Source organism: Corvus moneduloides, chromosome 13, assembly GCF_009650955.1.
Source record: "Corvus moneduloides isolate bCorMon1 chromosome 13, bCorMon1.pri, whole genome shotgun sequence".
In the NCBI taxonomy this organism is placed as follows: Eukaryota; Metazoa; Chordata; class Aves; order Passeriformes; family Corvidae; genus Corvus; species Corvus moneduloides.
Window position 1 is genome coordinate 10,190,527 of NC_045488.1, and position 13,612 is coordinate 10,204,138.

General features: G+C 44.2%; 1 protein-coding gene across 1 annotated transcript in view; it reads right to left on the reverse strand.

Moving 5' to 3' along the window:
* Positions 1 to 1,065: 1,065 nt before the first annotated feature.
* The window catches only part of CHSY1 (chondroitin sulfate synthase 1), a 75,604-nt gene continuing 63,057 nt past the window's right edge, over positions 1,066 to 13,612 (reverse strand). Inside the window, exon 3 of the mRNA XM_032123403.1 lies at positions 1,066 to 4,594. Coding sequence (XP_031979294.1) covers positions 3,002 to 4,594 — 1,593 coding nt within the window. The 3' untranslated portion in view covers positions 1,066 to 3,001. The remainder of the gene's footprint in view (positions 4,595 to 13,612) is intronic.

Genomic DNA, 13,612 nt, shown 5'->3' on the forward strand with positions numbered 1-13,612 from the left:
GCCTCCTCAGCAAGAAGGAAACTTCTGTCCAAACCAAACAACTGGAGTAAATTGCAGATGAAATGTTTCAGCCCCAGAAGGGATTCTTGTCAAGGCTGGGTTAGCACCTACCTGCTGATGTTTTCCACCTCAGTCCAGTGTCTTACAGCTGGGGCAGCAAATGCCACTTATTTTAGTATAAAATGGGATTGATGTGGTTAGACTTTGTCATAAAGGGTTATAACTAAAATTTAAAATGGATTACTTTTAAGCTGAGAGTCCATAAAATATGTGATCAATTGAGATGCAGGGCCTCAAGAGCTGCCTGCAAGCTTGGTCCAAAACTCACTTTTAATAGGGATTTGCTAGCAGAATTAGAACTGTGGCAACTCAGAAAAAACCTCAAATACCAGATGGGTGCTGTTCACTAAATGGCTTTTTCCAGTTACATACATTCTGCTTTTACCAGCTGTTATGGGCTAAAAAAAGTCCTACATAATGATAAATGTTAATAAATACAGTACAGGGCTTTTTTTCGCCCATTTTGGTGCTGCTCTTTGGGGTTCATATTCTTCAAGCTCTTTTCTGTACCACAAATACAAGTTGCTTGCGTGAAGAAACACCTCTGCAATCCCTAAGATTCTTGCTTTGGGACTTAATTTTGTCCTCACACCAATACTTAACTCCTAGAGCTATTAAAAAATAAGTTCTCAACCCACTTAGTAATTATTTTTACTGTGTTTTGAATACACAAAACATTAGGGCACCATTCAGCCTTGTCACTGTATGCATTTGAAATGTATACTTATGAGTATTTTCAGGCAGCAGAAGTACTTCTAACGTTTTCATGAAGAAATGTCCAAACCAGGCAATGGCACAGCTCAACAGACCCCAGAATGGGTCTGTTCTCCCTTCCCTCAGAGCCAAGGTAGAAGCACTGAGCTCATCCCAGGCCAAAACACAACACAGAGGTCAAAACCCTTTGGAAGAGGGAGATCCTTTTACCTAGGCTTACTTCCCAAAGTGTGTTACCTCTGTGCCTGCACTGGGTGGAATGATATGGACTGACGACGTGAGCAGCTCTGATTGCAAATAAAAAATCTTTATTGCATCTTAGAAGCAAGTCTTAAAAAAGAAAAAGAAAAGAAAAAAAGAAAGGAAAAAAAAAAGAGAAGGGAAAGAAAAATTTTCCATGCACTGAATCCATCCAAGTACCTACATCCTTGGGACTGTCACCAGAAAATGATGAACATGGTAGGACACAGACTCTATGCTAGTTGCAGTTCATACACGTGTAAACAATGGTTATTTCTTCTACTGGAATAGCAATTGCTCCCTAAGATCCCTTCAAACATGGCAACAACCACCTAAGCTTCGGGTTTTCTCAATTCCTTCACTTGTCTCCACTTCCCAAAGAGTAGGCGAAGTGGAACTGAGGGCAACGAGATGAAATGGGGCTGGAGGATACAATAGAAAAATATATTGTTCACTGGTTTTTATTTTTTATTTCTGCTGAGCAGGATATTTACAGGTACACAGGTCCCAAGAGATCATCTGCTTCAATGACAATGTCCATTCACTGCCTAAGTCTCAGTGTACAGGGTTCCCTATCTGGCTTTAAGGCACTTTATTTTGTGTATTTTCTCTTACCCTGCTAGGTGTTAACTCATAGGGATCACACTTTCCTTGTATTCAGCCTCCTCAGTTCCTCTTGGAATACCAAAATATTTCCTAAACTCACTGAAGCCATTCCAAAAATGTTAAAAGAAATTTGGGGGGGGGGGCGGGGAAAGATTCATGAAAAAATATTTTAGAAAGTAATCTTTGGAGATCATTTACTGTAAGTATGATGTACACTACCTTATCAGTGAGAAGATGCAATACATTCCTAATATATATATATATATTTACACACACATATATATATATATATATATAAAATATTAAAATGACTAACAGATATTCAAGGAAAAGGTCAAGAACCTAAAACAATGGATATTAAATAAATTAACGGTCTAACAGATACAGAAAAAAAATAATCCCAAAACAAAACTAGTAATCAAATGACGTAATTGTTCCCATCAACATCATGTAACCAACTGAACAAAATCGATGCGATCGGGCGCAGGACACTCGGTGCAGAGGAGTTTTCCAAGTTCTCATCAGGAAACTTGGATTGTTCACTGTGTGCTGTCGTTTGGCTGTAAGGGATTCCCATTTCCCAGCCTCTTCCCCTCGCTCATCAGGCTTCGGCATTTCCTGGTCACATCGCTCAGCCCTCGGATGGCGGCTGAGGACAATACACAGAACCCACCACGGATTCCCCAAACATTCTGTCCATATATGGACCAAATATCAAACACAGCAATTTCTACAAGGACTAATCAGATTGCAGATTGTGCTTACTTCCTTCCCTCACCTGCCCATAATAAGTGGAAGTGTATTTTTCAACTGAAATAATCAGCTATTAGGAAAAAAAAAAACCAACCTCCTGCAATTACCACCCTTCTCATCACCACAGCAACTCAGATTTTCTAATGCAATTTAAAAATTAATGGCTAATCCTGAACCAAAGGAGCAGAATCTTTGCACGGTAGCAGTCACACCAAAAACATTTAGACACAGCGTTTTGTCACTTGGTTTTGCACGCTCAGGTCCCAATTTACAGAATCCCAGCCATGAAGACGGCACTGGAAACGGTAGGAAACAATCTTTTGTTCATAAGGAAATTCTAATTTAAGTCAGATTTCCACTGATCGGTCAGATAACTCTTAAACAATTCTTTTTTTCTTTTTTTTTTTGTTTGAAGGCAAATACTGATCACAGTTTTGTTCAAAACCAAAAACACAACAACAAAAAAACCCAAGGGCCTTGTTCTTCTCAAAACGAGCGCTTTGTAAGAAAACAACGATGATTTCTAAAATATATCCTGTGTGGTCTTTTAAAAGTGAATTATCAAAAAACATTTTCCCAAAAATAAATTAGATAATTAAAAAAAAGTCTTTTCCAGCATAGCTGGACATTAGGCTGTCCTCACTGAGCCATTAGTATTGCTGCTTTTCCCAAAATTTGGGTCGTTTTTTTCAAACCATATTTCAGCCAGCTGTTGTGTGGATCCATAAGTTGAAGCTTTGGACCCCAAGCACATTTTGTATTGTTTTGGATCAAGATTAGGGTCACAAAAAACAGGGTGATGCACATGGACTACTCCAATTTCTTGGCTTCGGAAAGTTTTTAAGCCAGCTTGAATGACTTTGTTAAATAGATCTACATCTTCAAGGCCCCAACCTTGGATGGAGACATCAAAGCCACCTGCTCGAAGAAGGTCACCTTTGTAAATACAGGTGATACCAAAGCCATAGTTCCTCCAGAAACCTGTTTTCTGAGTGAAGGCAAAATGATTGTCACTAGGAACCTTTCCACTATAAACAATCTTTGGATCATACTGGCTAAAAATGATGGGAAAATATACTTGCTGACCCAAAACTGTATTGGCTCTACACCGCTGGAGGAATTCTGTGGTAAACACTAAGTCAACATCACAGAAGAAAAGTAAAGACTCATTCTGGAACTGAGAAGATCCAACTTCCAGAGCCAGTGCCCTCGAGAACTCCCCCGACACCGGCAGAACCTGCATGTCTGCCTTGGGGTATTTGGAGCGGTAATCTCTCATCAGCTCGATTTGCTTTGCTTTGTCAGGGTTGGAGTTGGAATTGAAAAGCAGGACAACCAGCTTGACGTTCTGGTTTGGAATGAGGCACGTCTTTTCAAAATTCCCCATGAACCTTGCAAACATGTCAAAACGTCCGGAGAGAGGGATCAGGATGTTGATCTTCTTGTCTTTGAGCTCCTTCCTTTCTGCTTTGGACTTGCTGAGTTGGAAGGGGACAAACATCTTCAGCGAGTTGGAGAGGAAGGACAAGGACCCAGAATCCTGGTTGATTTTGCTGGCCAGCTCTTTGGCATCCATTTCTTCATGCTCCATGAACTGGATCTTGCTGAAGGTCTGCTGCAGGTACGCGTGCCTTCGCACAGGGACCGTCATCTTCTTCCCCTTGTGCTTCTTGTAGAGAAGCAGCAGGTCCAGCACGTACTCTGCTCCGTACATGGGGTTCACCCTGCGGTATCCATACTGTATTTCCTTGAAATCGATGATCCTCCCCCGGGTCTTGGCGTTGGCGTTGATCATTTCCATGACCTGCATAACGATGTCATCCAACGCTTCGCGCTGGGACGAATCCATTCCTCTCCGAGGCGGTTGCCCGTCAGCGCCCGAATACAAGTATTTTCCTGTAAGAAACTCCCACTCCAGTATCTCTTCGCGGTGGCGAGGCTGGAACCGCATGAAGGAGGGCGGCATCCCCAGCTGCAGGTCCTCCTTGTGGATTTCAGTGTTGCTGTACTTGCTCATGAGCACAATCTCACGGTGCAGCTGCACGGTGCGGTGGCGCAGCTCCGCGATCTTGCGGCTCAGCATGTAGCTGTGCAGCCTGTACTGGTATGGGGGGTTCTTGTTGGGGTGCAGTGTTATGGCTCGGTGTATTTTGCTGTTCCTCAGGTCTCGGATGTAGCCTTTTTTGTTCTTCTCGTAATTCTCGTAGAACAGCTGCTGCATCTAGAAGAGAGAGAGAGAGAGGGAGGAGAAGTCAGAGTCTCGGCAGTGCTGACCCTGTGAAAGTTTGCCCACGCAACCCCGCTGGGAGAGAATTCCCCCTTGCTCACAGAAGGCTTTCTGAATAAGCTGTTCTTGGGTTTAGACACAGGTTGTAGCAATACCAGCTGCTATTCAAGGAAATTAAGAGGATTATTCATTGTAAACTGGTGAAAGAAACATCTATCATGGATTTGGGATTACTACAGCCCATTCTAGAGATATCACCAGCAGCCAAACAATTCAGCAGTAAGTCGATTGTAAGCTCATTTCTTCACAACAACACACCATCACCAGGAAAATAACACCGTGAAGTGTTCACTACAAAACTCTTAACTATTCATCTGTTTCCCATTGTTTTAATATTAATAATAAAGAACAATAAAAAGGGATGCCATGTACATACTAAGCAAATCTGACAACACCTTTTCCATTATACCCAAATGCCATTTAGGCTTTAAAAATCCAGATTTAGGCATTAAAAATGCAAGTTGCTGAATGTTTTGGCCAAGATGCCAAATATGTTACCTCAAGTGCTGCAATGCAAAGCTACAGCTGTCATTTTAAAATGTCAATGGACAGTAAAGCGCACCTGAGATTCCTAGAGTTCCAGAAGTCAGGTAATACAGGATGCATGTGTACACCAGAATAAAAACATCCTTAACATGGCATTTGCTATTTCAAAACAAGAAGATAGTGAGCTGAGATTAGATTCACAAGTCTCAGGAAAGCAGACAAACCAGAAAGATAATGTGGAAAATAAACTGATAAAAAAACCTTGGGGCCAAAGGTATATACCAGCTTAGATAATGGAAATTTAGAAAGACCATGGGCAGATTCTATGTCACAGCACAAACGTCATCAACCTGCCAAAGCTGACACAGCACCTTCATTCAGTATGGGATCCAATCCCTGTTACTGGCAGTGGAATCTGCCACAGGTAACACAGTCAATAAAGCTTGTGTAAAAGGGGCTGTACAGATCAGCAAAGAGCCAAACCCAAAAAAGAACCAGGGAGAATGTCTCAAATATGATGGCAATTAAACAGAGCACTAGAAGGAAAATCACCAGCACAGAAACCTTCCCTTTACCAGCTGCTCAGAGCCAGCACAAGTACTGTTTTATTAGGCCTTCGGTTGCATTTTTCCCATTATTGTGGACAGACACTGAATCTTAGGGATAAACTTACACCTGGATTTAATTGCTGCTATCTTAACGAGCTGACTGTGTGCATGCTGAAACCTGACATTCGGTGTATCGCTGCCGACAGCACGGAGCAAGCTGAGCTTACTGGGAGCATGGATTTTAATCTGAGCAAATGTAAATCACTGCAAAGGAGGGAGGGAGGAATTTCAGCTGGACTGAGAAAGGAAGGACATTTATTTCGTGGGTCGCCACCAGTCCCCCGCCCCCTCTCCTTCAAGTTCACCTTCTTCCCACTCTCCCCAAGTGATCCCTGCTGCGTGCACGCTGTCTGGGAGCAATCCAGGCCAGAGGATGGATGGATCCGTGCAGCAATGCAGCCAAAGGAGAACATCTTGGCCATGGCCCCTTGGCAGGCCTCAGATGAGCTGCCTGTCGAGATGTATAATATCCCTTTAGAAGTCATGCAAGATTTAAAAGAGCGCTACGGGCAGAGGTTAGCTGGTCTAATCCCACGTCCAGCAGAGTTATCCAAACTGAATGAACCTCAAGCTTTCCCAAGAAACACATTTTTTCCAGTCACCCAAAAGACTGTTCTTCATTTGTATCCCTGTATTGTTTCCTCTACTAATAACACTTTATTTTTTTGGTCACTTTGAACCTCACTGTTGCTGTGAAGGGCTCTAGGAGACCTCAAATCACACCCACTTAGGGTCAGTCCTGTGAGCACAGTCTATTACAGTGGAGAACTCACACGGGAAGAACAGGATCAGTCCAACACTGCAGGACCCACTTATTTTACTGACAACACTGATCTATTCTCTAACACTATGTATATCTGGAACTAGAAGTATTAAATGCATATGATAACCAATTTCACTGACATTTTAACTACAACTCCAGGCAGAGGCTTTTCTAGAAGTACTGTGACATTAGATAAAAATTCTTAAATCACATCAGTAGGCTGCTGCTATTTAAAGGAAACCTGACAATAGGATTTAATTTCAAGTCTTGTTTTGAATTTATAAGAACAAAATCAAGACCATGCAGCCTGAATGCATTTACTCTAAAATTGCTACCTAGGGCATTCTGAAGAGGAAACCATGAGAAGCAGAAAGGCTTTCAGATTACACAACAAAGTTTTAATAGAATACCGATGGGTAGGAAAATGTTATGAAACTTCCCAATGGAAGTAAAGATAAGAACCCCTAGCAAATGGCACAAATTAAAATTAAGAAGCATATTTTAACGCTCTGGCTTGCCACTCTGGAGCAACCTCTTAGGGTAGACTTCTAATAGTCCTTCTTGCCCCTTCCCAAAACTAGCTTGCTTCAAAAACTGAACTGAATATATAACATATCTCAGCAAGACTTTACTGGGGCTTCAACACAAAGCAATTTACAACTGAAACATCTAGTAACAGCCACCTTGCTCCAGCCAAAAAGGTGACAACTGCCCGAGCCCTGCACTCCAGCCAACGCTGCGGTGCAGCTAATGAGAAGCACCACAGTAGCCAGGCTTTTATATAATCCTATTTTTCAGAAGAATGCCTTGCAAGGCTGGCACGTTCAATGTTTTTCCTATGAAGTCTCCCCCTCTCCTACTCCAGCGTCCCCCTTGTCCCCTTGCATTCAGCAGGCTGCAGCAGGCATGGGGTGTGCCAGGATCCTGCAGCTCTGATCCCTCTCTGGGTGCCAAGGTACACCTCACACCAGCAGCAAACACAAAGAAGGGTACTGGAAGGGGTTAATTAATTCCCTACAGAGAGTACAAGGAGTTACAAACTTTTTTCACAACTACACCAAGCGCTGTACACGAAGTCCAAGTGGCCAGTGGCCAATGGAGCAATTTAACCCTTCCTGGGCCAAGGTGCTGGCAGACACTTGACCCAGTCCCACAGAAGGGCTGCAAGGCCCAAGAGCTTTCCCCTAGAAACCAGCCCCACATCGATTGTGTTTGCTCACCCACATCTACAAACTTGATGGAACTGAGCAGTTCCCTCCATGCTGTTTGACAGCTCCACCAACATTCATTTGCTCAAATTGTTAAGGGTCCCCAGCACAGGGTTCAATCACTAATAAGGGCAATACCCAACTATCACAAACCACTGCTAACATTAATTTCTTACCATATTTGGGTCCAAAACACTATACTAAATATTACCAATTAGCACACGCTGGCTTTCGACTCCATGCGATACCAGAAACCATAAGGAAGACACAAAATCATAAGTAACTCTTGTGTACACCATCAATAGGAGGGGGGAAGAAGGCCATAGAGAAAGGAATACTGTGATTTATTTGCTCCTCCCAGTCACTAAACACACACGTGGGGAGCGACACAAGCCCAGGACATGCACGTCTCCCACAGACATTACGTGCAAACTTCCCCATGCCCGTTACCAGAGTCTTGAGAACTGAACTCTTGTGAACTCTTCTTCTAGTGAAACAGGTTTCTCTATGATTCTTTTTTTTAAAAAAAGAACCTTTCATGGATATTAATTTTGCAATGATTATATTCTAAGCATGCTTTATTCTAGTGCAGAGCACTGAGAGCGTAGGGATACAAAGAAGAGCTACTCTTTATTGACCGCTATTTACTCTAGACCTGTTGAAGCCTTAAAAACCCTAATGTTCCCCAAACCATTAGAGACTGAATGTTTAAACTGTGGTACAGCTGTTGTGGGCACTACTGGCTCATGTCCAAAAGACCAACTGAAAGGAGAGAGTGTTATGTTCCTAGTTTTAAATGAAGAAGTCTTTTGCAGGCCAAAAAAAAGTGTACTGGAGAAAATGGACTTTAAAAATAAGACCAGTTTATGCAGAAGCTGGCCTGCAGCCATGGATTAGCCCCCAAGGGCTTTCTCTCACAGCTCCAGATTGTGCTACCAGAGCCCAGAAAACGCAGCACTGCAAGTCTCATGAAAAGCAATCGTGGATAAGACACGCTGCATGGCAGGTTTCAAAATGCCCAAGATGGGCTTTAAATACAAAGCCCAGCTAATTAAAAGCCCAAATGATGGTTAATGTCACCTAGCTCTGAGCACTGCCATCGGGAGGAGATGAGGATGTGGGTCACAGTGTGGAGCTGTTCTCCTGTGGGAGCAACTCAGGTGCTGGGACAGCCCCACCCTGCCCCTCAGCTCTGCAGCCAAATCCAGACAGGATGCTCATGTCCATCTCCTCCTTGCTCCTCCTTCCAGAGATGTGCCAGAGCTGGTGCAAGGAAGGGGGCAGCTCCTGTTGGCTGGTTGAAGTGAAATGAAACACTTTCTGCACCCACATCCCAAGGAACTGCACTAAATAATTGTAGCTGCACTAGCACAATTTTGCCACTTTGCACTGATTAACCACAACAGATAACCAGTTGTCTGGTTTTTACATCACCAGTATAGCTCACCTGATGAAGAATTTTGCCAAGGGAAAGGAGCAGTGGAGTTTTGTTTACTGCTGACTTCCCTCCGCTAGAGGGAAAGACTGCAGGGGCCTCCTGAATACAACTCTGTATTCAGGTTTCTTTCTGTTTAAATCCTGATGCTTTATATCCCACAGCTAAACATTGACATGACTGAAGCCACTCCTTCAGACAGAGTTATTATGGTGGAAACAAACACAGGGAAGTAATGGATAAACACTCATTTCCAGTGAACTTGGCCACTCGTTCACGGCTTTAACCTCCCCAGTTGCCACTACAGGAAAGGATGCAGGAAACACCACTCGGCGCTGGGAGATCAGACTTCCCTCTCAGCTGACAAGTGAAGCCCTGAGCTCTGGAGCACGATTAAATGATGTGATTCTTCAGAGAAGTTACTTCTCACACAAATTTCATCATGTACTGCTGGTTCACGTTTGCTTTGTTTCATAAAGAGAGGCAAGAAAATCATCCTGAGCAGCCAGTACTCAAAATTTCCATGGCAGACTGGTGGGGAAGCAGAGGCAGATCCAGCTGTGACCTCTGGGTGCAGTAAGGCATGCTCTGAAGCAAGAAGTTTATTTTGTACAACACAAATGCCTCTTCTTATATGATCCTAAGTGAAACAGTGCTGGTCTCACTCGAGAGCCTCGCAGTACCTTCTGCACTGCTCTCCTCTCCAAAAGTATTCCAGAAAGGAAGCCAAGTACTAAGGCAAGTCTCAAGCACAGCAAACTCAAGGTCATTGAACTCCCAAGGAATCTGTGAATTAGGAGAGTTACTGCTGGAGTTCAAGCTTTTGTGAAACATACCAAGTAGCTTTTAATTAAACAACTGTTTTTCTCCCAATCCTTTCTTGTTTAAGCAAGTAGAAGAGCTTAAAAATAACTTATTCATTTACAGTTTCTCAAACCAAGTAGCCTTTAAAGTATTTCCAGCTTGGCAAAGGAAAGAAGAAAACCTGCAAAAATGAATGGGTCTTCAAAACTGGCATCGTGTACCTCACCTCTGACCCTGAGCTTGACGATCTCATTACCCAAAACCTACATGTGGGAGCAGTCCAAGGCACTTGGGAACTGAGATCCTCCAGCTAGGAAGCAGAGAACTTCCCTCCTCCTGGGCCTGCATTAAGCTGAGCTTCATCTTCCTGGTCTAAATAAGGATATAGAAACCAGATAAAACAGAACATGCCAGTTTAGGATATTTAGAGTTAACTGTGCAAACCTTAGGAGAGCTGGATGTGATTGCAAGGTTTTCATCCAAAGGGTTCTGATTTGACAGAAACAAAAACAAATAAAATACCACTAAACATTAACAAATGTTCTATGCTACAGCTATTAAAGAAGCAGAACATTGTAGGTGCAAATGACTAATTGGTATTGGGATTGCCTGAGAAAGTGTAATCAAAAGTTGCTTCTAGCATAATTTCCAAATTACAAGTCCTGGTGCAAATTGCTGCTCTTCACAAGGCTCGCCCTTGCTCATGGTAAGGCTCTGACCCATGGGGCAAATGATTCAGCTCTCCCTCTCCAGCCTCTGTCCCAGATCCAAACAAAACCAGGGATACAGTGACTCGCTGCTGATTGCTCATTTAAAGGCCACACTGAGGGATGATGCCAAATTACTTGCACACCAAATCTACTGTGTCTCAGGATTTCTTTTCCTTGTTGTCAGCTCCACACTTCTACTCCACAGTGCAGGCAGAGCACAAGAAAACTTGTTTTTCATTATGAATTTCAACAGGCCCATGAAAGACAGAGCTGCATCCTTCGAAGTCTGTATCTGCTCTTTCTCATGTGAAGTGTTAAGATTCCAGAGGAGCACCACATGACCCTTGGAGAGGAGTTTCTTGGAGATGATGAGCAGAAAGCTTCTGAAACCCTGGCCAATAATTTTTGGATGCTAAAAACAGAGTTAGAGGGATGCAGTTTCCTCTGAACACAGACTACAGAAGAGAAGACCTCTTCTGGACTGCTGTGTGATTTTCCACCATGTGTTTTCAAGAAGCAGTAATGTAATCATTTAGAAATACTTCTGTTCATGGAATTCAAAGATTCCTATTTGGGAGCTACTTTCTACATCCAGTGGTTTTGTAGCAGTTGCGAGCCATGATGGATGATGAGCCTTTTTGGTCCACTTGGCAAGGCTACCAAAAGCTGCTTCTTACAGGGGGGTGAAGAAACCCTCTGCTTGGAGAAATTTCAGCTGCAGCCCAGGCAGCCACCCATCTCAGCATCAGTCCAACATCAGAAATCCAAGCTGGAGCAGCGTAGCCTCTCTGCCAGACTGGACGGGGATAGCAGTGATCCTGCATCACACACCACCCCAGGTCTCCAGATCTGTGCCAACACCAGATTCTGCAAGAAGCCTGGGGGAAGCACTGGCTCCAGTGGGTCTGTCTGCAGGATCCCCCCCTGTCAGTCTTGCCCCCATGTGCCCACCAGCACAGCTTTCTGTTGCTGCAGAATGTTTCAGGAACCTCCACCCCTGAGTAGGCAGACAGAGCCCTACACGGAGACAATGTCACAGTAACAGCACTGAAGGACAGGGCTGAGGCAGTCACATCAGCACAAAGCTCTGCATCTCTCTTGAGCCTTCACAGGAGATTACTGTGAATTTAATTATGCAAAGATTCAGCCTCACAATAGTGACTGCTGCAGTTCTTCCCTGCATGTAAAAAGGTGGGGGTGTATTTTAAAAAACAGTTCATTTGCAAGACATTCATCACTTCCAGCTTAAGCAGAACCATTTTGGATGAGGAGGGCCATGGCCCCTTTTTCATAGCAACAGACTATGCTTGCTGTTTCTGATCCCTTGAGAAGATTTGTGTCAGGAACACATACACCTTTTGGAAAGGGGCAAGAAGGGAGCTGGGAATGCTGAATTAAATCCCCAAGACAAGGCCAACTGCGCAACTGCCTGTCTTAAAGCTGCAGCCCATCAGACCTGCAGTGCCAGAACAGCCTTGAAGTGAGACATCATCTTCCGTAACTGCGTTTATAAATCCATCTGCGTTATGCTTTCCTAACAAGTGATGGTAAAAGCACCTCTCTGCCAGCCACATCAGTATCAGCTGATGAAAACTGACAGAAAACTAGAAATACGTAACATTTCTAACTCCTCTGCTGGTGAACCCTCCTCCCAGGTGCCAAAACAGCCTCTCCGTGGGTGCTGCTACGTTGTGCCTCTGCCAGGAGAGCAGCTGGAAGAAGGGATGTTGTTATGAAGGCACTCTTGAAACCTTAGCCCCTTCCAAATTGCTGATGGCCTGTCCCTAGGAGGTGGTAGCTGCACACCACTTCATGCTGCTGGGGTTATCTGAAACACAGAACAAGCCAGCATTCAAGTAACACTCTGAGAGGGCTCATTCTGTCCACTTGGTCCCGCTGGATCAACGCAGCTCCGCTTGCGTTTCACCGGTGTCGCCTGGTTTGCAACAGCACAAAGGAAAAGATGATGATGAATCACTGTGTTAACTGCATGGCACAGCCATCTCTCTTCCAGGCTTGGATTTCTGTGAGTGCTCCAACATGGTGCTCTCTAGCTGCTTTTTCCAGGGTCATGCTGAGATATCCGTGGTTGGCCGCTGCTGAAGCCTGGTCTGCTGCAAGTGGGGCGGGAGCTGGCAGCATGAGGCAGTACTGGGTTTCCTGCTCAGGTCTGCTGTCAGCAGTAATCATCGTCACAGAAATCACAGAATATTCTGAGTTGGAAGGGACCCAGAGGGATCACTGAGTCCAACTCTCAAGTGAATGGCCCATACTGCGAAAAAACCCACGACCCTGGTGTTCAACCAACTGAGCTCATCTCAGTACATCCCTCCATGGCATCCAGCAATGAAGCAGGAACTCACTCAAATTAACCTGGATTCAAAAGAACATCTCCTTTTACTCCTGTTGGTAGAAAACAAGCTATGGAGTTCCTTACAGACCCCCACAGAACCGGTGCCCAGTACAAACACAACATTTGTGATGCAGGCAGAGGGTTTCACTCCTCTTTCACCCGCCTGAGAGCTCAGAGCAGTTCTTCATCTCCAATCTGTTTTTTCAGCCAGAGCCACCATTTCTGGAGCTGGTTTTAAGACTGACTACAAGGGCCTGGACTCAATCACCAGCTTGTTTCACATGGGGAGCAGCACAGGGTGACGGCTTCCAGGGCTTACCAAAGCTGCACAGCATTGTTCTCAAGTGTCTGTATGAAACGTGTGCACTTTTTTTTTTTTTTTGCACAAAGAATTGTTTAGCAATTGCTCAGAGGAGGGGAGGGAAATAAAGTCACAAACCCTTGTTTTATGTGGAGAAGCCACATATTTCAGTCAGCCCACGAGGATCCACAGCTGAGCCCTGGCCCGCGGATAGCAGAGCTTTAAGAAGGTTGTGATGGTAACGAGCACTGTGCGGTAACGCTGCTGCTGCAGACAGAATTTCC